This window comes from Protopterus annectens, chromosome 11.part0, assembly GCF_019279795.1.
Source record: "Protopterus annectens isolate FY-2018-M chromosome 11.part0, PAN1.0, whole genome shotgun sequence".
Lineage (NCBI taxonomy): Eukaryota > Metazoa > Chordata > Ceratodontiformes > Protopteridae > Protopterus > Protopterus annectens.
The window spans coordinates 1,159,378,555-1,159,405,653 of NC_056745.1; the positions used below are offsets into that span (position 1 = coordinate 1,159,378,555).

The 27,099-nt window shown below is 38.5% G+C and overlaps 1 protein-coding gene across 1 annotated transcript in view; it reads left to right on the plus strand.

The window, feature by feature from the left end:
• Positions 1-25,575, plus strand: part of LOC122815758 (kininogen-2-like) — a 340,159-nt gene extending 314,584 nt beyond the window's left edge. The window contains exons 9-10 of the mRNA XM_044088520.1: positions 11,397-11,510; positions 25,235-25,575. Of these exons, the coding sequence (XP_043944455.1) occupies positions 11,397-11,510; positions 25,235-25,480 (360 nt within the window). The 3' untranslated portion in view covers positions 25,481-25,575. The remainder of the gene's footprint in view (positions 1-11,396; positions 11,511-25,234) is intronic.
• The last annotated feature ends 1,524 nt before the right edge of the window (positions 25,576-27,099 follow it).

Consider the following 27,099-nt stretch of genomic DNA (forward strand, 5'->3'; position numbering starts at 1 on the left):
AGGGAGCATTGTACTCCATTACTGGTCTGATGAGAGTGAGTACAGGGAGTTGTAACCTCCTTATCTTTGGATGCTACACTCCTGCTTATAAGGTGTGCAATATAGAAGGTCTTCCTTGCTACTGTGGACACCTAATGATCAAAATTAAGGCTGCTATCAACTTGCATTCATAAATTTCTCACCACTGGGTTTGAACTTAGGGGGATATTATTAATGTTGCAATTAGAAGGGTTTTTCCTTTGCTGAAGGGGATGGCAATGCATTTTTACATTTAGTTTAAGTCTGTGGCTTTGACACAAATCATTTGTCTGTGTAAGCCCTTAGTATGTTTACATCTTTGGGGGATTTGATGATTGCACCCAGTTTACAGTCATCAGCCAACCTGGTAAGCCATAGGACCTCTATTTTTGCCTGGACTTCTGAAAAATAGATACCAAATAGTAGGGGAACTAGCACAGATCCTTGTGGAACACCACTAGTAAAAGGTCTGTTAGTGGAGCTGGCATCCCCAATTCTGACTGCAGGTGTTCTGTTTGTAAGCCAGTTGGCAACCCATCTAGTGACATAAGGGTTAATCCTCAGGTGGGTGAGTTTCTCAATGATGCCTGAGTGAGACATTGAGCCAAAGGCCTTAGCTAGGTCAAGATAGGCAGTGTGAACTGTTTTGCCTTCATCTAGGGCCTTGGTGACATTCTAAAAGAAATCACCAGGTTTAGCAGGCAAGATATGCCCTTAACAAAGCCAAACTGGGTCGGGCCAAGAGTTTGAAGGTCACATATATTCTTGTTGATAAGAACCATGATGATTCTCTCCATGGCCTTCCAAATAAGGCTGGTTAAGCTCATGGGTCTATAGTTCCCAGGATTGGTTGAGTGACCCCCTTGTTGCAAGGGGATTACTGTTGCTGTTTTCCACTCATCTGGGACAAAGTCAGTGCTTAGACAGAGATTGACAAGTGTGCTTAGTGGTTCAGCTAACTCATGTTTTAGACCATTTAATAAGTAGTCTGGGATATTGTCCAGTCCCATAGAGGCTGTGTTTTTGGGCTTGGAGAGTGCAGTTATAACCTGCTGTCTGAAGACAGTAGGCAGAGGACTGGTGACAGGTATGCTATGGGGGTATGATTGGTGTGGACAGGTGGATGAAGTTTTCACCAAACCTGTCTGCTTGCAGGTTGTCGATGTCCTCAGGTTCTGTATAAGTGGTACCGTCCACAGCTATTTTGACACAAAACTGGGCCTTCCCTTTTAGATTTCAGATGTAGCTAAAGAATGCTTTGTGATTTACCTTAGCTGGGGATACTAGTTTAGTTTCATAATTAGCTTTAGTGGACTTCATAAGATGTTTAATCTGCTTGTTTATGCTTTGGAGGCAGTTCTTCCTTTCCTGTGACCATTCCCTCTCATTTTTTGATAGCAGTTTCCTTTCTGTTATTACATAACCTATTTTTGCTGGATGTCCACCAGGGTGGCTTATTTTTTTGTGAGGATCTTTATTTCATCTGTTCTGGTATGGCTGAGAATATAAATTTATATAGGTGTTTATACAGGACATTTGTGTATACACCTCAGTATAGGGTTCATTGCTGTCAATGTTGGCAGGGGGTGTGAAACTACTGATGCCATCACTCAGTAGGCTATAGTGTGCTTTGGAGAAATTTTTTAACCTTTTTGCTCCTGAGGATGGGTCAGGTTGTTGTTTGTTGTTCTTCTTTCGGCTTTTCCCGGTTAGGGGTCGCCACAGCGGAACTCTGGTCCGCCAATGATTGGCAGTAGATTTTTACAGTGCTGAGGTGCCAGCTCAATGCCCAACCTTCAATGAAGGCACACCCATTCACGCATGTCTTTCGAATGTCACTCGACCATGGGGATGACATGCAGGCTCCACACAGAAGGCGCTCCAGCCGAGAATCGAATGGGAGAACCTCTTGCTGTGAGGCGACAATGCTACCACTGCACCACTGCGGCTTATCCTGAGGATGTATCAGGTACAATCGTTAATTTGAATGAGACTGATTTGTGATCGGACTTTACCAGGGAAGGCCCCACAGATGGGGTGGTGCAGCAATTCTCCATGTTGGTGAGCACTATGTCATTGATGTTAGAGCCCTTTATGGGGGTGCTGACAATCTGCTCCAGAGCATTGATGTTAGCAAAGTCCAGGAACCTTTAGGCAAGTGTGTTTGTGCTCATATATGTTACCCAGTCGATAGAAGGATAGTTAAAGTCACCCACAACCAGGGTATTTGCTGTTCTGAGATTGACTCAAGTAGGTCCAGATAGGCTGTGTAGTTTTCATGGTTCATGGCGGGGGACCTTTAGCTAACAATGATGTGGAGGGGGGTCTTGCCTACAGTTAGTTGGACTTAGAGTAACTCTAGGGAGTTGTACTGTTTAACCAGTCTAGAGGTGTACATGTCGTTAATGAAGATGGATACTCCTCCTCCCTTGTTTTTTTCATGTTTGTTGTGTGGTCTGAATGTGTGGAAGGTATTGTAGCCATGCATGGCCGGGGTACTCTCTGAGGACTTGAACCATGTCTCTGTGACTGCACAGACATCAGCATCTTCCAGGGTGAGAAGTGCTTCAAGTGAGTGCAGTTTATAATTTAGACTCCTAGCATTAAGTAGTATAAGCCTGAGTTTGATTCTGGAGGATATGTTTATGTTGGGAATTTTGTTCTTATGACATTGCCATGGCACTATGAGGGAGGCACATACCTTTGCCAGTAACCTAAAGCCTACAGGTGACAGGTGAAGACCATCTATAGCAAAGCAGCATGGTCTGTTGACCATATCATCCCAGGTTATCAGATAGTGGATCTCCCTGGACTGACACCAGAAGCTAAGCCAATTGTTGAAGTCAATCATTTTTTGTTTGTATTGTGGCATCATTCTAGCTGAGGGAAGAAAGCTAGGGACATACCTGCCTGAGACACATAATCTGAAAGCTCCATCATGTCTCTCTTCATACAGTCCAGTGAAGTTCATGTCAAGTGATTTACTTCAGCATGGACTATGACAGAGTCATAACAGTATTTGTTGTTGAGGAACTTGAGTGCATTTGTGATTTGGTGGATCCTGGCACCAGACATGCAGCTGATCGTGACCATGTCATTGCCCAGCCTAGTAAAGGGGACAGCTGTGTGTATCACTATGGCATCATCTATGGCCAAAACATCTGGTTTAGATATGTTTTGCCATAGGGCCTTATTGGGTGAGACACTGATACATGTGTAGTGGGTGCTGTATGGACTGCATTGTGTGCATAAGGTTTGCTCTTGGGAGATCTTTACTCTTTTTGTATATTTCTAGAGAGTACCTCTGCATATGTAGGTTTATGTTTTGTGTGCTTGGTATATGTGGGAGGTGGAGTGTGGGTGCTGACAACCTGCTTGGTTTTTGGTTTGTTGTTACGGTCTGATAGCCTGGGATGATATGGTCAACAGACCGTAACAACAAACCGCACATTGATTCCAGATTCATAGTATAAATTCATCTGTCACATATTGTATTTGCATGTTTTAGGAATAGTAGGTTGTCTGTATACATGAGGCAATTGCTACATTGCCTCAGAATGCCAATGTCAATCAGGCTAGCTGGAGAAATGGTGGGAAACTGGCCTTTCATTATGACAGATGTATTCTGTAACAAGTGGTAGAGGGTGGTCTAGATGGACTAGGTTCTGTTGTAGAACTAGTAAAATCAGCTAATCTATGGGAGGTTTAGTGGTAGAAACCTGCGCTGTTGCCTCAAAAAGTGCAGCTGGGTTGCTGTCTGGGCAGCAGTGTGCAACTGAGTTGCACAAAGAGAAGCAGGGAAGATTATGAGGGTTCTTTAGCAGTTATCAAGGGAAAATTTGACTTTTTAAGTGTTTGCATCTATACACGGCAGTGCTAACCCCTGTTGTGCGGTGCACAGCTATGTGCAAATGCTGTGTTTAGATATCAGCTAAGTAAAACAATTTTCAAACAATCCAACCGATAGGAAAGCCCAAGACTGAGCCTTGTTCCAATAATCCCCAACTCAGATGGGACCTTTTCTACACTGTTCTACCACAAGGGTGCAAGAGGGTCATCTTAATGTAAGATGGCTAACTTTAGTGCTCAGAAAATGCCAAACGGTATAGATTCAGCAAATATGAATCTAGCCTATGCTATAAATTGTTCAAGTACTGTAAATAGGCAGTGCAGAAAACACAGTCACAAATAATAAGAACAGTTTAAAGTAGGCGGGAAAACAGTTGCAAACAGTTTAAAAGTTCAAAGAAGGTTATAAAAATACTTATTTTTCAGTAGAATCAAATAGACAAAACAATGGATTAAACTGGTGTGGTAATCAACTGAAATAGCTTTGGTTGCAGATGACATTTCAGATTTTTGACACACCTAGAATAGGATATCCCAGTTCTGTGGAATGTTTTGATACAGTTTCAAACATGTTTGGTATACAAAATAACTGAAGATAAAAGTAAGGCAATAGTGAAAAATGTTATGCCTACACATAGATTTGTTTAACAGTATCCATATTTATGGGGACATGACAAAATGAAATATTCAAGGGGGCTATGGGTTAAAAAAGACTTGGTCATGACCTCAAAAGATATATGGGAGGAGACTAAGAAGAAGAAGATAATTGGAAAATATAAAAATGAAAGGTTATGATCTTGGATTTGGATAGTAAGACATAAGCAATGAAAATACTTGCAGTTCTGATAGTTTTATACTTAGTCGTAATTTTATCAGTCAGATGAAAATTTAATCTAATAAGGAACAGAAAGTGCTTATTGGGAGAGGGAAGTGTCAAGTGTTAAATGGGATAAGATGATTCTTCCTACAGAGATGGATTAGGGGTGTCATATTTTAAGGCCACAAAACTGAGTTTTTTCTGTGAGTGAGTGTGTTGTGTGTGTGTGTGTGTGTGTGTGTGTGTGTGTGTGTGTGTGTGTGTGTGTGTGTGTGTGTGTTGTGTTTGTGTGTGTGTGTGTGTGTGTGTGTGTGTGTGTGTGTGTGTGTGTGTGTGTGTGTGTGGTTGTGTGTGTGTGTGTGTGTGTGTGTGTGTGTGTGTGTGTGTGTGTGTGTGTGTGTGTGTGTGTAAAACACAATCTGATACTGATCAAAGTGGAAAAAGATATCAGTGGTGCAAGGGAAGGTACAAGGAATAGAAAGATATTAGTATGTTGGATGGTAAGCATTAAGGAAAATAATATTATCCAGACATATTTCATCTCTAAAATGGCATACAATTTTATAAAGACTAAATTACAGCGGGACTAGAACAAGGAGATTCTTCCAGTAGGGGTATTGAAGAGTAAGGGAGCATAAGTTAAGCAGCAGGTGGCTGGAAGTAACTAGAGGAAACTAGCTAAGAAAACAAGGTTCTGGGAACAGCTACATTGAGAAGGAAAAGTTGTAGCATGGAAGGGAGTCAAACAAGTAATTAATTTGTAGTGTAGTAGCTGCAGGGCCGGTGTTAGCATTCTGGGGGCCCCCAGCAAATGTCAAGTTGGGGGCCCCCTGGCCACTTTCAGTCTAAGTATCACCCTGTCACTGCCACTACGTCTATCCATCTTTTTAGTTCATGCTGCAGGCTTTTAGGAGTTGTACACACAGACTGACCTGTAGCTACAATGATCTTATTACAACAGGCATACATACCACACTGTGTTGGCCCATCTCACAATGGGACATTTACAGTTACTGACATTTAGGTGTAACAAGGATACATTACAACAACTCTATGTACAGGACAGAACTAATATGCAATGGAACCCTAGGCAGTGGTTACTGTTTCAGCCCCCACCAAAAAAAAAAAAAAAAACGCACACACACCCTCCAGAGTTCCCCTCTGTTTTCCCCATGTTGGGCTTTCCACTTATGCACATTACTTTTTTTCTTCCATTTCTCACATTTTACCCTTTTTCTTCAGCTTTTTCAAAAAGCCATAACTTTATATATGCTCTAAAGTGCTTTTTAAGTTTATTTTTTTTCTTTTCACCCAATGATGGCTTGAACAGAAATGATGATTAAGGAAAAAAATTCAATGTTGCCGTTCAGCTTTAGTTTTCCTTCTTTTTGATATACTTTCTTGACCAAGTCAGCGTAGTAATACCCATTTAGGAAATAACTCCATTAAGCCGCTGCCCCCAGAAGCTAGAGCATTTCCCAATCTTTTAATCCAAAAGTGGCCTAAACAAAAATTGTGAGTAAGAAAAAAGGAATTGCAGTCTTTTTTTTCTTTCAGTGAAGACATAAGTTGTACTCAAGACTTAAAATTCAAAGCTGACAAAAATAGGAGCTCCAAGTAAATTAAAAAGTCAATTGTGAGGATACACAGATCCTGTATGGGAATACTGCCTGCCTCACTAATACTCCCAAAAAGACAGTCACTGCCTATACAACCCTCTGGTGTTAGATTGGGATGAAAGCAGAAGTTCAAATGGCCACAGTCATGTATTTGAAGTGACTGCTGAAATATATATACATAGCATGCCTACTAACTCCTCGATCCTAACCCCAAAGGCAACCAGCTGTATATGTGTCTGATGTTTGATTGTGAGGAAAGTGAAAATAAATAATGACTGCAATAATGTATTCTACTTTGCTGCTACTGGCAGTACACTGCCCCTACAGGAGCTAAAGTAACTTTCATTGTATACCTCTGAGGTCTGTTAGACAAGTAAAGGAAATGATAACTACACAATCCCCAGCACCCACATAACCTACGGTAAATTTCTGTACACAAACATCTGAGCAGGGATGTTTTGGAATGTTTGTAGTTGAGGACATAGGCTATTATCAGTTTTATCCTAACAGGGTCATATAATAACTCCATTCAGGCTAAAGAGTGCGATCAGAAAATGAAAGCATTTCTTTCTCCTAATTTTTCCTCAACCAAAAACAGCTTTTTGGGGGTCCCCACAGTCAAGGATAATTAAGGGAGCCCCTGTATCTATTTATACAGTCTAGGAGTGGAGGCCACCCAATACCTAGGAGATCTAAGTGTCTGAATGCCTATGACATACATTATGCCTTACTTCTGAAAAATAATCACTTGTTAGCTACATTTTTATTGATACCCTGAATAATAATGTGTGTGTTCCGGTATTATTGGATGTATGCATTTCTAAAAATCAGTGATATTTTACACACACACACACACACACACACACACACACACACACACACACATCACAGCAATGTTAATTTTCTACTTATTTCAGCAAGTACATTGTACAACACTATTACTGCTACACAAGATCAGTGACTGCTGTTTAGCAGTCATCAAACAGCAACAGTGATAAGTCACTTTTATTTACCTCAGTGAGGAGTAAATTAATACCTATCACTATCCCTGATTTCACAGATACTCCTGATTCTGTCTCATAATTTTACTCTGTCACACTAAATCAAGTAGAGAGTTTTACACTCATTGTCTAAAAAATGCATGTTGATGCAAAATGTGTTATTCTAGTACATTTTTTAAGTGAATTAGAGTAATATATAAAATGTGTTCCTCATTTTGAGACTTTGTTATGCTATTATTTTTATCATTGAACAGAATTCTTCAGTAAAGACGTTGAGAGTTATAGTATCAGTTGTTCTGCCAGTATGTATAAAACCCCTGAAAAAGATACCATCCCTGAAGATTAGAAGCATCAGCTCTTAAACTCCACAGTTTGCAATGAGATCGGTCAGCCTGGGCTGCTGATCTCTGTAGTGCTTACTTTGCTTATGTTCATTACAGCTTTGTCCTAACAGGGTCATATTACAGTCCTGTTCAGGTTAAAGAGTGTAATTGAAAATTAATACATTTTTTTCTCCTCATTTTTCCCCAACCAACAGCAGCTTTTGTGGGGCCCCCACGCAGTCAATGAGGATTAAGGGGCCCCCTGCAGCCACAGTTATTAAAGCTGGCTATTTATTAATTTTAGTGAAGAGGATGTCCACCAATAGGACTTAACTAGGCTGGAGCATTATATCACTGGTAAAATATTATATCATTATATCATTGGTAAAATATTTAATGAAATTGTAAAGTTTGTTACCTGACAAAATACTGTTATTATAACTAAAGATCTTTGAATTTTGAAGGAGATAAATACGAGTTATTGTTACTTACCTGGTTTAAGTATACAAGCTTGCTGTACTAGCTTTTATTGGTTTGACAGACATGTTACAAAATATCAAGATTACATAAGTTGCAGTGGATGGGGGCCCCCCAGGACCAGGGGGCCCCCAGCAACCGCAGGGTTCGCTGGTGCCTAAAACCGGCTATGAGTAGCTGTACCCCATATCAGAGACTGATAGCATAAAGGACTAATAACTGAAAGACCATCCCTGGTGGAGTTTCTGGTAGAGCCAAGAACATATACTGTCATCAGAGAATGGATAATAAGCAGGTCAGACAGATTTTGCATAACTCTAAGAATCAGTCAAAGATAAAACTAATAAACCAAAGTCCATTCCTGGTCACAGCATGTAGCACTGGCACAAACTGAATTACCGTAAATCCACTTTATTAACTGCTAAAACATACAGGTTGAGCACTTTCATCTATTAAATATAGACTTCATCAGAACGCTGCTCATAAGAAGTATTCAACTTATATACACATCCATACCAATCAAATTCTCAATAAGTTACAATTAGAGTCTTAAAGTGCCCAGTGCATAATTCCCTTGCCCTATACCTAATTACATAAATTGCTTCCGTAAAATTCATTAAAACCTTGCAAATTAATAATCTATTTCTAAAAACATTGGTTAAAAAACATTGACAATATGAATAAGAATACTTTCAAAGGCTCTGTATAAAGTTTAAAAATAAATAACTGAACATTTGAATGAAAGACCAAATCCATCACCAAAAATCTATCCACTGTTCTCTAATATAGGTTTGATGGATATATGTTCATTAATACCTGGGTACATGGAGGCATTTAATTTAATCTGCCATCTTGCCTCCTTCTCCATTTAATCAATCAATCAATCAATCAATTAACAGTAAACTCTCCAGAATTTTGGAAAACATTCTTGCTTTTGCCTCGTAATCTTGCTCTGTACCTTGTAAAATAATTAACTTTCTGGTAAATCATTCAGGATCATACCTCTCAAGTCTCCAGAATTTCACAGAATGTTCAGATTATTGCCTCATATTTTTGGTCTGTTCCTCATAAAATCTGTGTTTTTTGGCAAACCACTGAGGATTGTGCTCACTAAATAATGAAACATTTGAGTCTGAGCCTTTATATTCTTCAGAAAACATGCATGCTAATGCAAAACCTATTATTCTAGCAGCTTTCAAAGTTTATAAGAGAGATATTTAAAATCTGTCATTGATTTTGGCCCTTTAGCACCCCCCATTAGTTTTGGCGGTCCAGAATTCTTAAGCAACATTCAGAGGTATGCAAAGGATTATAGTCAGTCACTAATGCCAAACATCAAAGTTTCATACTTCTATTGTTCAGAAAATGCATGTTGATGCAAACCTGTTCTGTTAAAATTATAAATGTATAAGTAATACTTAAAAATTGCCCCTGGTTTTGAGTCTTCATTCCCCTGTATCTGTGGCTGTATTCAAAATTCTTAGTATACTTCAGAAATACTCCCATAAGCATTTCCATGGTAACCACAAGCTCGGGAAACCAGAAAAAGATTATTTATTACTCATATTGTCTTCTTCCAGCTGCCTGAACTTGATGTTACCATTGCCAGTGTGAATGATTCTGTGTAACAGCTACTTTTGTGGCAGTTTGAGGGCACATTCGGCAGCTGTTGAAAGAACCCTATGGTTCTGGTGCCCATTCTAAATGGGTTTAAATGGGTTTAACATAGTGAGACAGCCTTAAAAAAAGCAACAGAGAAAGGAAGATCTCCGTTACTTGTTTTAAAGCTGTCTCGCTATGTTAAACTCCTTTAACATAGCGAGACTATTTCTAAAAAGCAACGGAGATCTTGCGTTCTCTGTTGCTGTAAAAAAAAAAAAAAAAAAGACTTATACTAATGGAAAAAGTCCAGGCGACCGGACCTTTTTCCATTAGTATAAGTCTGATTTACAACATGCACACTGACAAATCAGCGTGCACGTTTTGAAATATTAATGGAGGTCGTTGTATAATTTCCAATTTTCCATCCACTGGTCCAGATTGTATTTGAATAGTGCTAGGGAAGGGCTGTGGTTCACATGGATGGGAAGCTTATTCTAGAGAATGGGAATTTATTTAACGTTTGTTGACCAGGAAAGTCTGACTAGGACAGAGCCTATTTTCAGCAGAGGCCCAGGGAGAAACACTCCAAGACTAGGACAGAGCCTATTTTCAGTGGAAGCCCAGGGAGAAACACTCCAGATGCATGCCTTTGGAATGTGGGAGGAAACCGGAGTACCCAGAAGAAACCCATGGAAACACAGGAAGTACATGCAGACTCTGCACAGAAGGCACCCCAGCCGAGAATCGAACCAGAGAACCTCTTACTGTGAGGTGACAATGTTAACCCCTGTACCACTGCACCATACCCCCCCCCCAATATGTCTTATTTAAATCGCAAGCAAAATTTTAATCATTAGATCTAGTAGTTTTGGTGTTTTTTTTTTGGATATGCAAAAAGTCCATCGGAGCTAGATCAAAGAATGCCTTCACCTCTCAGCAGTCTGTAGGAACCAGAGTACAGAGACAGGGCTTTGAGGTGAGTAGTATTTCTAAATAAACCATTTACTAGTGGAAGTAACTTTGTTTTCAAATCTGAAAAAAGGGATTACGCAGTCTGCAGTTATATAGGAAAAGACTTTAATGTAGCAAACTTGTTTTCTAAACTAGATAAAAGCTACTGTTGTGGATGGTTTTATCTTGCAAATGATGTAGCATCTTGAAAATAAAAAAAGAGGAACTGTCATCCCAGTCAGTATAGACTGCTGTCAGTACAGCTCGACGACAGTAATTAACATGGTCAAGTTGGTAAAGGGACACTTGCAGACTAGAAGTTTATTATTATCTTCAGTAAACAAGTTCCTAATGCTGCCTTGTAATGCTCTGCAGATGAGAGTAATGTCATTGTCTCACACAGGAGTATTTAAATGGAATTGCTAGGCCTTTCTGTAAATACGTCTGAGGAAACAGTGGGATGCACTATGAAAGCGCTTATGTTTTTCTTGTGTTTTATTCAGTATTTTTTTGAATAAAAGTACTTCTTATTCAAGCAGTTTTTGCAGTGCCATTGTTTTGCCACACACCTTCCTGCTGGATTTAATCTGTATTTACTTGGGTGTGTCAGGCATTAATCCAGTTTCACCGGTGAGTTTTTTTGTGTGAGAATTATCTTAATTCTCTTTCTGATTATAAAATTGCAATATTATTTTAGGGAACATAAATGTGTGACATTATATTCTGCTTTTAAATATAGGGGTCTGCTGTTTGCCTTGCTGACCAGAAGTACAATACAGATGGAAATCTAGTGTATCATCATTTTGTCTGCAATGTGACCAAAAGTGGCCAGGTGAAACCGTTAACTGCTACAGTAAGTTTTCTGTGCTTTTCACTTTCCAAGAAAATGACGACAAACAGGACAGTAGCAAGATTTATGTATATATTGTGGAAAAGGCAATTGGAAAAATTAATGCATAAAGATACACTTGACTGCATATCTGTAGGTGGTGATTTGCTGAAAATGCATAGCGAGAATTTCTCCTATTTATTATATTCACTACAACTATAAGAGTTATTTATTAATTTATTTATTTGCATTTGTTTATCAGGAAAGTCCAACTGGGTGTAGTACCCTTTTTCAGTAGAGGTACCCAGGGAGAAAAGCGCCATTAAGTTATAATATCATGCAGAGCCATTATAGCTGACCAGATTATACTGGTTTTGCCAGTACAAGGTTACAATATAATGGAGCTCTGGGAAAATGCCCTTCCCCCCACTGTAGTACAATTGCAGTATATTTAATTAGCAGGGGATGAGGGAGTGCACCCTCCCACATGGGGAGAACAAGGAGGCTTTCTCCCCTGCAAAAAAAATTGTATGTTTTTTTCAGTCCTCTGTGAATCGATGTTTTGGTATTCGACAATTCGTTGTAGGCTTGACAAATTGTCATTTCAATGGAAGGTTATGCTTCTCTCTCTCTCTCTCTATATATATATATATATATATGTGTGTGTGTGTGTGTGTGTGTGTGTGTGTGTGTGTGTGTATATGTGTGCATGCCTGTAAACTATATATCAAATGCTACATTTCAAGTGAATTCATGCTATATAAAAATACTTTAAAAAATCTGCATGAACCATGTTATCAAAATTAAGTGAATTGTATAGATATAGATATACATATACACGTGTATTACACACAAACACACACATTTATCTCTCTCTCTCTCTCTCTCTCTCTCTATATATATATATATATATCTATATCCATGTGGTTACAATTTGAAAGACTGAACACTTACGGACACTTACATGAGTGAATAATTTTTACTGTTGTAAAATAAAAGTGAATGCTTGTAAGAGTGAATGTTCTTTCAAATGGAGTTTTTGCTGGCAACCTTTTGTATGAGATCATGTTGGAGCAGGGTAAGGGAATTTACCCTTGCCCTGCTATTCTGCAATCTCAGAATTCGTGTATATAGTTAGCATGGGGTTTGGGGGTGCAGGAAGACACTACCCTGTATTGCTATTCTGTTTCAGTGAGCTGAAAGGGAGATTGCACATATTTTTCTAAGGAATGTCTTCCAGATCTTTCCTGAAGGTTAATATCAATTACATTTCTGCAGCAATTTTTGCTATGACATAATGCAGTATCAAGTTAAACCAGCTTAATAGGATGCCTACTTAAAGTTCAGGGATTATAGTTTGATCATCAGAATAGCAAGAGTTTTAAGTGGTTGGGGGAATACAATTCTGAAGTTGTGGTATAGCCGATTATTCTTTCATTTAACATCATGGGGATTTCTCAGGTTCTAGATTAGGAAGCAATGCTTGCAGTTTGCCATTATACTTTGTGGGTACATCAGAGGCCTCCATTGTGCTCACTAAATGGCTGAGTATTGCCATAACAACAGTTAAGGTGAAGCTCTGGGCTCCAGGAAATTTCTCTCAGGAGGACAGTTTGAGAACTGAAATTATGGCTGCAGATATTCATCTTTTTCACAACTGCAAGCAGTATACCTGAGAAGACTTAAAAGGTAAAAACACAACACAGAGCACTCAGCAGGAAAAGTCTCAGGCAAAGAATATCCAAATGTAAAGAAGCAGAAAGTCATGCAGGATACTACAGGCCAGCTGGCATGTGGTGTCTTAGATGACTTTTTGCTTCTTAAGACTGAAAAGGTATAGAGAGCTTTACTTCCTTATTTTGTAGGGAGAGAAAACCTGACATTTATATATTTTGCTTTCTGTTTTGAGAGAGGGAGAGATTGAGAGAAGATAAAGAGAGGGAATACTGAATTGACGAGCCAAAAGTTATTCAGCTGAGAAAAATATTGTATATGGTCTTTGTTCTTCGCAAAGGTAAAATATGACTCTGAAACTGTTGATACTTAGGCTCATCAAATTCAAAAAACTTGGCCAAAGGTGATGCGACAGAATCAAGTGCATTTTATGAAATGATCAGATGAAAGGTAGGTTATTCAGAGAGGTAGATTTAATGTCAGTGACTGATTGTACAGAGTGCAATTACTACTTCACAACTGAAAGGGCAATTTAGAATAAAGTAAAAAGTGTGACATGAGTCATGGTATGTGTGAAAAGCATTGGAAAAGGGCGATGAGGTGTGGCTAAAAGCATGTGTAGAAGTTGTGGAAAGGCAAATCTAGTTGCCAGATGAATTTTCTACTCAAAATATTGCATGTAGGGGAACAAAGCCATGAAAATTATTTGCAGGCACATTAAGTGTTCAAAATATGCACAAATTTATTAGTGTGCAAGAAAGTAATATAGATAATTTGTGACAGAAAATCATCTGGAAGTCTAATGAGGGAAGCTAAAGAAACTGTTGTGCTTGAATTAGGTACAAAATCAACATATGGAGAATAATGTTTTTCTAAATATTTAAAGCAATGATTCAGATGGTGAGTAAATTGAAGCCATCTTTGTGTAAATTACTTATACAGTTCTTGCTGTAAAATCATTAGGTCAGAAGGTGCTTGCATGTGAAAATAAGAATAAGAAATATAAGATTTAGTTCTAGATAGTGAGAATTAAAGTTATAGCTGTATTAGGCTATTTAATTTGACAGAAGCTTGGTACGGTGAAAAGAATTTGCAATGTGAATGCACACTGGTGATTTTTTCGACTCTGACAATGTGTTTACGTATTGGTTTGTCAGGAATTAATCATATTCAGACATAGGCCAACGTGTTACAGGCAGTACAGTGCTCCATGTAATGTCCTTGTTGCTTTGAGGAGCAGAAATGAAAAGGAGATGAACAGCATGAAGCACGTGGAAATGATTAAACAGCTTACTGAATGGATAATAACATAGTTACTGCTGAGAATCTATGGTAAACGCTTGCATGTACTGATACCACGAGATCTGAATAAGACTGCACAGAGAAAGGGAACATTGTCTACTTTGCACAGCTGAAGACATGGTTTGGGTGAGACCACAGTGAAACATTTTCTGTGCTTGATAGGTAACCAGGGATTTTGGCAAATTAAGCTTGAGTAGGAGAATTTCAAGTTGGATGCATTTAATTTTCCAGTGGATGTTAACCCCATTGACAATATACCAGTAACAGGCATGACCATAGAATACCAAGGCCAGCAAATGAACAAGCTGCTCGCAAGGCTGAGTTGATAAAATGATAAGCTGAACAGAAGTGTAAAATCAGAGCTGCAGAGTTGAGATACATGAATCATCTTTTGACTTTAGATGGCTTGATAGATTATTTTAAGCCATAGCACTGGTACAGATTGTCCAGAGGAAAGAGCAAACAGTTATGAAATTTATTGGTATAGAATTCTGCATATATCAGAAATAAGCATGCCTTTTATTAAATTACTGGAACAGTTACAGATTCATACCAGAGTTCAGAGCAAAGAATGAACTCTGAATGTCTTAATTTGCAAGCGAAACATCTGCATCTACTGAAATTTTTTGAGGTGAATAAGCAGTCGTGTTATAAGTACATGCAATCCATAAGGTTAATAATGCATTCATTTTATAATAGAAGTAACGAGTTGCTTTGGTCCAAAGGTTTACTGATTGCTAGAAAGTATGTGCACAGACAGAAAAAGATCTGCTAAGCCATTGAATATGGTTGTGAAAAGTTCCATGAGTATGTTTATGGGGAAAAGGTGGTAATGAAAAGTGACCATTAACTATTACAGAATATATTCAATGCATTATAGCACAAGCACTATCTAGTTGATAAAGAATGTTGTTTGATTACAGAGCTATGGCCTGGTTGAGTAATAATACAGAAAAATGGATGCATATAGCAAATATGCTGAGCTAGCAAATTTGCCATGACCATTAGTTTGCTTGGAGATAAATTGGAAGCCAACTGGATAATTGTACTGTTTCTAGTGATTGTAAAGAAATTAAAATAGTTTCATAAATGTGCTGTGTGTGATCCTAAGATGTAAATGCTTCAGGATGTGGCTATGAGAGTCTGGCCACAATAGAATAGTCTGCCATGGAGATAGAAACACAACCTTACTTTTCATTCAGAGAAGAGATTTACTGGATGAAAGGCTCATTGTTTAAATATGATAAAGTGATAGCATCAAATCAACTAAAGTAATTAGTATTAGTAAGAATATACAAGTTTAACCTGGACATTGTAAAATTAAAAGAAAAAAAAAACTTGTGATGTTATTATTTTAGCCAAATAATTCTGTGCAAATACAGTGTTTTGGAACTATATTGAGTGCAATGCTTATCAAAGTAACAAATCGAGAGAAGAAAATATCTCTTGATTCTGTTAAGACTGTGGAAGAGGACTGGGTCATCAGAACAGTAAGAGTTTTAAGTGCATTGGCGGGGGGGTTATAATTCTGAGATTGGGGTATTGCTGATTATTCTTTCTTTTAACCTCATGGGGGATTTCTCTGGTTCCAGATTAGGAAGCAACATTTGCATTGATTGAAGTTTCCAGAAGCCACAGAGTTAATAATGAGAAGAGGTACTTTCAAGACATGGAATTGCACATGTTATTGTATCTCATAATGATCCACAGAATGCAAATATGAAATGGAATGGATTTTTTAGCACATTAGGAATGTCAGCATAATATGTTATTCTTAACTATAAACAGTCTAATGGTCAAGACAACAAACAGTCAAGAACCTTTTAAGAAAGCTGTAGGACATTAGCAATGATTATTATGTAGAGTTAGTTTTACTGGAATATAGAACTGTTCTACTGCAAGGTATTGAACTATCATCTCCATGGTTAATTATGTGCTATAGACTAAGAGGAAGGATTTCTATGTTTGCTTCTCTGATAGCCCATTAAAATCAAAGCTGCATACAAAAGCAACTGAAACAGAATCAGCCAAAACAGAAATGTTGTTGTAATCAGAATATCTAATATTTGTCTTTGAGATGGACAGAGGCTATGGGTTATAACTCATGCACCATTGTAATGAATATTTGAAAGTAATGCAACCAACAGTATAAGGTTTGAATCCCACCACTGATGCCCATTAATGGGAAGTTGGCCTTAAGGTTATATGATAAATGTGTACTGCTACCTTGGGTAATGGCTAACACCTGTCACACCAAAATAAACATTACACTGTGCAGCTACATATAAGAGTTATAGATACTGGCTTATGCGTTTTACCTACTTCAGAATGAGCCCAGTGTGTTTCAGTGCAAGCCTACCAACAATAACTGAAGCGAGACCAGAATTGTTATGCACAGACACGCACACACTATTTTCAAAATGGGAGGTAATCAATGATTCTCCAGCACCAACTACTGCCTTGTCAAGGTTTAAGCTATGCTGCCACCAGTTAGTCAAAACTAACAAAACAAGACCACACTTTACCTTTTACTCTTAAAATAAGTCGCCCTTTAAATATTCAAATGATGGCAATTAGCTCAAAGCAGTCACCATTCTAAGTGTGGTTGCCTTCCAGATTAAGAAGATAAATGCATAAGCCCTTTAACCATTAAATAAACCATTAGCCACAAGCACTATCACTGAGTAAGACCTTCTACTTGAAATAAATATGTTGAAGTATTTTTCTAAGCAGATATGCAAATGTATGAAAATGCCAGAAGTTGGTCAGAAAAATCTGCCTAATGTGTAAACTGAATAGCTTCTTCTGATTATACTATTAATCAGTTTTTGACCTATGGACAGTATAATATGAACTATGTCCCAAGGATATGCTTCATCATTCAAAAGAGTAGTGCCTAAAAACTTATTTTACTTTATGTAACTATTAACTGTTTGAGTTAGTCTCCAAACATTTTCCCATAGTTTTACTTTAACAAAGAGTGAAAAGGTCACACAGAAAAAACAATTGGTAAAAACTAAATGAAAACTCCAGCCAAGCTAGAACTTTCACTGAGTGACCTCTCAAACCTCTTCTATCAGAGGCACATGGGAAGCAAATTTATTTTTTCTTTCAGACTTGTAACAATACATTTCCTTAAATACGATTGAACTCCAATACAACTAATTTACTTTTTATGCATTTTTCTTTTGAGACACATTTAACATTCTCTCAGTTTACTATAGCCATTCTCACACAATTCCTTTCTTCTGAGTCTCAAATGAGCTTTATTGAGAAGCCATCAAGAAATTTAGCTTGAGGTAAAAATATACATTTCTCATTGCACTCAGGTTTTCATGTGAACAGACTAAGATACTGACCTTTACCATATTTACCTGGCAGCACTTTGCCCTGATAAATAACCTTGCCCTTGTTATTGTTTGTTGGGCCCCTGAGTCTGCATCATACTGTTTCAGTTGGACATGCTGTAGCTTTATTTTCTGTCTTCTGACATTGCATACAAGTTTTGCAGTACCCATTTATGTGTTTTGTAATATCTGGTCTGGTCAGTTGAAGTTTAATAAAAGCCTCCTTTTTGTAAACTTTATGGTCATATGGTTTGAAAAAAGGAATATTATAGGCTTTGGCTAGAAATGCCTGGTAGTAAGCCATTGAAATTACAACTGCTTAATCACTTCTCTCTATCCCTTCTTTATCAGCCTTCTTTCTCTATAACAACCATTTACCAGTATACAGACCCTATGCATGAGGAATCTGAGCCGCCTTGACTGTCTCCCTCTTGGCCCCAAGTGATGTGACTGCCTTAGTTGTCGCTTTCTGTAATTATTCCTAATTCTCCTTTTAATTGAAGTCTAGTAGTTTTACAACCATCTCTCTGATTTATATGTATTGCTACCAACAATTTATTCCTCTGAAACAACTGCTGGAATAAATCCAGTATTTTCTGACAGCTGTTGTTCCACTTTGGTGTTTTTGCTATGATAAAGTTGTTTTCCCAAAGTGGCCAAATTATCCATCTGTACTGAATGTGTGGACACAGTCTGGGTTTCACACCTACTATGTTTCAGATTTGATTGCCTCTAAGCCTGACTATGTGTACTGCATTTTAAAAATCATTACTTATTAGAACATCTTCTGGGATATCATCAGACTGGGGCACATGCTTATTGCCCTGCCCCATTCTCAGCCCAAATGAATGTTGGTCAGTGGCACCTGAAAATATGTCCCTTACATGAGCACCACACAGCTGTGCCTCTACTGGCAGGATACTGTCTATTTTACATTTTGTGTCCTGTTTCCTGTTGAGACCTCCCTTAAACACTGCTACTACATGAGTTTGATCCCAGTACTGTCTTGTTGCACCCTGTTGTGGAGTGCAAGGTTTTGGGCCTGACCATATGACCTGTGATCAATGTTCTGCTAGAGAATGAGTGACGGAGGCATCAGCTGAGGAGATGGGACTAAGTGGTTGGTGCTAAATCACCTGTCTCAGGGGAGGATGTGAAAAGACTTTACTAAGGGGTCACTACCGGCTAGTGAAAGTTCAAAAGAAAAGTGATCCTGAGCATGCAGAAAATGGTTCAAGTAACATGGCTGCACATGGAAGTTTGTCCATAATGTGCATAATAACCTTCTTTACATGTATTGCAAGTAGCATTTCAGACAAACTAGAAGACGAGATTATGTTGTGTGAGGTTTCAGTGTAAAAAAAAAAAAAGCAGCCATAGGTTGTCAAAGGGTAGATTTTCTGCAGCCAGTTATTATTGCAGTCTGAAACCAATGTAAATCTATAAGAAAATAATTTGCATTTTATATACTTATATACCGATATACATATTGCAGCAGAAAAATAAATGCACATGTTTTAGTCTAATTATACTGTTTTTAGAAACCTGACTTCTGATGCTTGGTAACATTAAACACTGTTGATTACTACTAACAAGATTTTGGGAAGATGAAATCACTCCAAGCTAACTTTGCTGTAATCTGTAAAAGCAGCATTCAAGCCTCAAATGAAAAGACTCTGAGTGTTATACATCGACCTTAAAAAAATATGCTGTTTCATACCTTATCATGACATTAAAGATAATTCTGCTGCCTGAAAAGGAAAGGAGACGATATATACTTTTTTCTGCTAGATCCCGAAGTTCATAGCGTTCCAAGAGTTAGGAAGCCGTTGATGTTACTGATGTCATACACGGCCCTTAATCCACTGTTGTACAATATTTTGTAGCTGTTATATTCAGAGATACATGGAAGTGAATCAGCTTGGTTGCTGATAGCAACAAGGAGAGAGTGATTTAAATGTGGAGATGAAGAAAATGTTTTTTCAGAATTATCTAGACTGAAATCACTGTGGGAGTAATGCTTGAAGTCTTACTTTCACCATTTTACAAGTCATAGGGTCATACATGCAGGGATGGAAACCAGAGATTCACAGGTCTATATTATATATTTGAACTTTTTAAACTTCGAATCCCATATGTTCGACAACATATGATCGAAGTTTAAAAGTTCGAATATATAATAAAACAAAAAATAAATAAATAAAAAAACTTACCTTAACGGTGTAGGTAGGGTGGCAAGCTCCCCTGCACACCCCACACCCCCCCCTTCTTAAATATACCAACTCTGAGACTGCACTTCAGTGCAGAAAAGGGAAATTCTCTCATTCTGCACTGAACGGCGCCATTACGTTTAACCTTCAAACTCTTGAAATGTCGATCATATGGTGTCGACCATATGACATTCAACATTTCAAGCGTTTGGAGTTCTAATAGGAACCCGAGATTCACTTACATTTTTCACAGGAAGATACTTGAGGTGGTCACTGCAGAGAACCTGCTGTTATGGGTCTCAGGCTGTATGCCCACAGAAATCCAGGTTGACTGGCCAAAAGTATTATCTTTAGGTGGATGGAGTTCTGGAGTTTCTGTTGCCCCAATTATAAGTCCCTGTTGTACAATTAAAACGTGTACAGAGGAGTTCTACCAAAATGTGAGTGTCATGATAGTCAAGGTGTCGAGGCCTGCAGGCAGGATTTTGAATCATATGTACTAGAAAGCAGAAAGACTGGGAGACTTAAAATCTTTCAAGAGTTGAGTGAAGAGATCTAAATCTTGCTGTTCATATTAAAGACCAAAGGATTTGCCTGGAATTACAACCTGAAATTTCAGAGGGTAAATACTGGACCAAACTTAGAATCTATTTTTCTAGGAAATGATTGCTGAGCCAGTGCATTACAGGATGGATGACATCATTGTGACACTGTCTACTAGGGAGGTTGGTTAGGGTTGAATCAGTGAATGCAGTCACCTGGAAGAAGGAGAGTTTAGTGACATATTCTAAGAAAGTAATGTTGGAGAGCTTCCTTTTACATGAAAAAGTCACAAGGGCAGGGACAGACAAATTCAAAATTAGGTTTCCAGGTTTATACTTTCAGCAGGCATGTAACATTTTCTAATCTAATCTATTTATAGTACTTATGCAAGAATTGTTTCTGCTAGAGTCACATTTCAGTTCTGGAAGTTATTCGCTTCTCCAGCTTCACTTACCCTTTGTCACTGAAACCCAGTTTTGCAATTGTTGCACTCTTGTTTGCTGCAGGATTATGGGAACTGTACCTTGACTGGTTTAAACAGAACCCTCTGTTATATTCCTGGAAAGGACTTACATAGGTTCATAGGTTGGTACTAGGCTATTGGCCCTAGGGCCTATACAAGCCTAGCCATAACAATTCCCTGGATATTTCTTCCCACAATATTTACTTCCCTGGACCCCTGTCTAGCAGGGTGACTGACGTGATCCCCGGGGTGAATTTCCTATCTCCCATGAAATCGTCAAAGTTCCTTTTGAAGAGGGCCAAGGAGGCGCTCTGCTTGACATGTATGGGCAGTCTATTCCAGAGTATGAGGAATCTGTGGGTCAGGAACCTATCCCTACAGCATGTTTTGTTCATTATGATGACAAGGTTTAGATCCCTGGAGTGTGTGGCTCTGAGGGATTGGGATTTCTTTAAGTGGAGCATGTCCAACAGCTCAGGGTTTGACATGGCCTTGTATGTTAAAGCAGAGATCGCCTCTGAGTGGACAATATGCGACAGCGTATAGCTGGAGTTTTTTTAGACAGTCAGCATAGGGCATCTGCTTTAGACCTGTGATTCATTTAGTGAAGTATTTCTGCGGCCTTTCCAGCTGTTGCAGATGTCGTGTGAGGTACATGCCAAACGGGGCATTATACGCTATAATGGGTCTAATGAGGTATGAATACAGTGGGACAAATACCTCCTTTTTTCTGGATAAAAAGCCCTTAATGATGAGGTGTGGCACATAGAAGGATTTCCTGACTGTTGTGGCGATGTGGTTATTGAAGGTGAGACAACTGTCCACCTGTGTCCCTAAGTCTCTCATCACACTTTCGGTGTTTAGTATACTGCCACTTATGTGGTAATTCATGGGTACATATTTTTTTCCCAAAGGGGATAACTATACATTTCTTGGCATTAAGCTTGAGCCCATGGCTCTAGCACCACGCATCTGTTTTTGTAAGGCCTTTTTATAGAATATCCACATCATTTAGGGATTCAGTAATGGCTCCCAGTTTGCAGTCATCTGCGAACTTTGTTAGCCAGAGTACCTTAGTGTTGGCCTGTACTTCAGAGAAGTAGATGCCAAATAAGAGCTGTCTCAGGACTGAACCCTGAGATACTCCACTTGTCACTTGTCTGGAGCTGGATTTGGAGTCAGCTACTTTTACAGTCTGGGTTCTTTCAGTAAGCCAGTTGGCAACCAATCAAGTAACGTAGGGATTTATGCCCAGTTTAGTAAGTTTACCTATGATTCCAGAGTGGGGGATGTAGTCGAAGACCTTGGTGAGGTCCAGATAGGCTGTGTGGACTGCTTTACCCTTGCCCACAGCCCTGGAGCCTGATTCAAAGTCAATCAGGTTCAGGAGACAAGATCAGCCCTTCACAAACCCAAACTGGGTGGGGTCCAGTGTTTGAAGGTTGCCAATGTCTTTGTTTATAAGTTCCATGATAATGCGTTCCATGCCCTTGCAGATCAGGCTCGTCAGACTGGGACGGTAGTTCCCAGGATCCAAGGTGGATCCCCCCTTGTGGAGTGGGATAACTGTATCACCACTCAGTGGGTACAAAGCCTGAGGTGAGGCTATGATTAAACATGACACTTAGGTGAGGTGCCAGTTCATTTTGTAGTTCACGTACACAGCCAGGGATGTCATCTGGTCCTATGGATGCTGTATTCTTAGCTTTGGAGAGTGCGGATTCTACCTGTGTGGCCATGATTACCGGAATTTGGCAATGTTTTGGAATTGAGATGGGCTCTTTAGGGGGTGAGAGGGGGGTGAAGTTGTCACTAAATCGATCTGCCAGGATATTGGCAATATCCTTGGGATCAGTATATTTAATGCCATTCTGTTGTAGTGCCGTGCAGATCTGAGCATTGCCATTTAGATTTTTGACATAACTATAGAATGCCTTGTGGTTGTCTTTGGAATCTTTGGCAATTTTATTTTCGTAACTAGCTTTGGAGGATTTTATGAGGGATTTAAGCTTTTTACTGAGGCTGATAAGGGAGTTTTTTGTATCCTGGGATTTTCCACTTTTTTGCAACAGTTTCTTCCTTCTGTTGTATAGTTTGTTTATGGCAAGGGACCACCAAATTGGCTTCCTTTTTTGGAGGAGAGCGTCTTGGTTCTATTTGGGATGGCGTAGAAGACAAACTCAGTTGAGTAAAAGAAGTCAACCTTTATCAAACACAGAGCTTTCAGGCAAACACCCTTCATCAATGATTAACATAAGGTACAATTAAAATTCAATTTAAATATACCCACAACACGTCACATGACTTGCAGCCAAAGTCATGTGGCTAACTACATCACCATATAAAACAAAATTGGTACATATTCAACAATACAAAACACTTCACCCACATGAGATACATTAGCTATTGTTTAGGCATAAAGTTATTAACATTTCTTAAAGCCTTTTATCTTAAAAAAGTTTTTTTAAAAAGTTTTTCAAAGAATGTTTTCTAAATAATTTTGTCTTCCCAATAAAATCTTATATATATTTCAGTAATTACTTCAATTTATTATGTTGTTGCCTAACTAATACCGGTTTTAAAGACACTGCTGCATTTAGACCTGGATGAATATCTGCTGACAAACGAACTATCCATTCGTATTCCCTAACTTCCAGCAGATTACATATATCTCCCCCTCTCAATGTTTTAGTTAACATATCTATTACTCTAAACTTGAACATATGCTCTTTCCCTTGTTCCTTTATATGCTTAAACAGGGCATTTTTTCACATTGTTTCCTAATATTAGATTTATGTTCAACTATACGGTCCTTAAGTCTCTTTGTTGTCATCCCAACATAAAATGAAGGGCATACAACACAAGTTGCTATGTAGACCACAAAGGTGGATGTACATGTAGCTACACCATAAAAATGATAAAGTTTATTCGTAACTGGGTGCTTAAAAGCATGGGATGGCACCATTCATGCACGAGTGGACGTGCTTGTACAGTGCCTTAGTGTAGGATTCAGCAGCCGAACCTTCACCTCCCGTCTGCATGGGTGTCGTGAAGTTTGTCACTTCTGACTTTAGCATGAAGTTGGCTTTGGAGAAGATTTTTACAGAGGTTTCCTTACTGGGGGGTGGGGATGGGATGTGGATGTCAAGGGTGATTAGCTTATGGTTAAACCTGACCTATGAGGGGGTGACCACTGGTGTGGAGCATTTATCTCCCATGGTGGTAATGACCAGGTCTAGGATATTGGAGCCCCTGATGGGACAATGAATTAGTTGATCCAGGGCGTTGAAATTCATGAATTCCAAGAACCGTTGGGAAAAGGTGTTGGTACCTGAGTAGTTTTCCCATAACAGCAAGGGCTACTAAAACATTACCACACAGTAAATCCTTTGTCCCTTCCTGAGGTGATGAACTTCAGTTTAGAAAGAATTCATAAAAACTTACCTTTTAGGGTGCACCGTTTGCCACTACACTCCAAGTTCCTTCTAATCGATTGCCACACTGTAATCTTTAATCTGTTATACTAAATATTTTCCATTTACTTTTCCTTTGCACACAAATGCTTACACAGCTGTACTTGCACTTTGGTGATCTGTCTGAAACATGCTTTGTTTTTTATATATGTTTTCTTATTCGACTTTCATAGCCGTTGTATATTATACAAAACTGCACCTTACTTAGATTTAGTTGTACATACAATCTAGGCTGTTTTTTTTGCTAATTGTATTCAGTTAAAAATAAGATTAGTTGTAAATGTCTAAATTCTTTATTTTTTATGTCAGCTGTCATAACCACTATAGCTTTATGTTGATTTAGTTGTGTTTTTATATGCATGGAGTTTTACTACCCAGGCCCCACTGAAAAGGAGCTGTTCAGTGGAAATAAATAAATGTATACATACATAAATTACTGCAACTAGACTTCTATGAATTAACTTCCAGTTCTAGAGGAGAATGTTTTTAGTGTAGGACTGATGTGGATTTTTTTACACAGTAGCATTTGTGTTTGACAGAGTCGGTTTGCATGAAATGTTTGACAGTTTTGTACATCATTTCAGTTAAAACTTTCAGGAAACAGTACATAGTGAAAACATAAACTAAGGGAAACTTAAAATTTGTCTGCAGTGAGAAACCAGCTTGTGTTAATTTCTTGTGTATTTTACTACATTATCAAAATATGGAAAATAAATGTATTCAATATTATTTAAAGGCAGTACACCATTATGAAAAAGACGAAGAAAATTCTTCACCAGCAGAGGGAGGAAAGCCAGATGGCAGAAAACCAGCAATTGCTCATACTCCAGGAAAACCAGCAAAAGAAACAACTTCTACTGAAGCAGGGGGGAAACATTCTCCTAAAAGACCTGAAGTGGGTCAAAGAGACTCTATAACTACTAAACCCAAACCTCCCCCCAAGAGTGGATTGAGTGACTTGGATCTTCTGGATTTATTATAAAAATCTGTGGTTGAAATTTTTTACATAAGAAAGAAAAAAAAAAGGCTTACATTTTTACAGTTGTAACAACCTTTAAATAAATGTGTCAGAAAACAGCTTTTTCTTTAGAGAATTGTTGTCCCTCATGAAAAGTATTAAAGTTGTAAAGTACTATTGTCACATCACATTTTGTGTGCTAAAATTAGACCTTCACCAACACAAATAAATGTAACAATTTAACTGCAAGTTGAAAAATTGTCATCTGAGTGCAAGTCCATAACCCTGCCTTCAAAATGTTCCCATTTAATGTTCCAGATTCAGATATTCAAACTTGGGTGGCACAGTGGATAGTGTTGTCGCTTCACATCGAGGTTCCCTGTTTTGATTCGTGGCTGGGATGCCTTCTATGTGGAGTCTGCATGTCCTGTTTGTGTGGGTTTCCTCCCACATTCCAAAGACATCCAGTAGGTGGATTGGACACTAAATTAGCCATTAGTATGAGTGTGGTTTGGAAGAACTACCACTGCAGGGCTAGCCACCTGCTGGTGTAAACCTTGGCTGTAGATGATTGTCGCTGTTGGCATGACACCCAGACCACATATGGAAAAAGTGGTTGTGGATGGATTCAGATATTCATATTTGGTGCTTTGTTCTTTTTTTTTTAATTAAGGAAAGTACTACAGTTTAGTGTACAATTATTTACACTGGTTAAGGATGAAACACAAAAGATAAAATGCAGTCAGTTTTAGTGCGTTTTAGTAATGGTAATTTTATGTTTCACATATCCATTATTTTCACATTATACTAGTCTTCAGTTTTATCCCGTGGTAGTGGTGCTGTGCTAGCATTGTCGCCTCACAGCAAGACGTTGTCCCATTCGATTCTCAGCTAGCGCATCTTCTTTGTGGAGGCATGTGTGAATGAGCGTGCCTTCATTGAAGGTTGTGCGTCAGGGCTGGTAACTTGCCACGTAAAAATCCACTACCAAACATTAGCAGACCGGAGTTCCGCTGTGGCGACCCCTAACCGGTATAAGCCGAAAGACACAACAACTAGTCTTCAGTTTTGTTCATTATCTACTCTGCTTTCTGTTAACACTTCCTTGTTTCCAAGAATTGTACCTTAGTCACTTTTCTGTGAAATGCATTGTATTGCACTTTGTTAGCAAATCAGTATATTTTACTTTGTCTGTGAACTTCACCACAGATTACCAAAATGATTTGTATGTTTTTATCCCCAGATACTTTTATTATAGTTCCACTGTGATATCGCAAAACATTTAAATTCCACATAAAACCAGCTACAGTTGCATGAAACTAATTACTTGAGTACACATATAATCTAAACAAGAATTAATTCAATCAAATGTGAACACCTAAAGACAAATTTTTTTTTGCACTGTGGCAAGTCTCTTATTTTATTATTTTCACCCGCAGGTCCTACACCTTGGGGAAGGAATGATCAGTTAAAACAAACTGAAAAAAATAAAAAAACAGAATGTCTCAATATGTAGTCTCAGAGTGAATACAAGTGGCTACAATTCAAGCCTACATACAGTGCTGCACTGTGCAGTGAGCAAACAAAAAATGAGCAAATATGCATGTGCACACAGTAAGTGAGCAATCCGAAGTTGGACACCT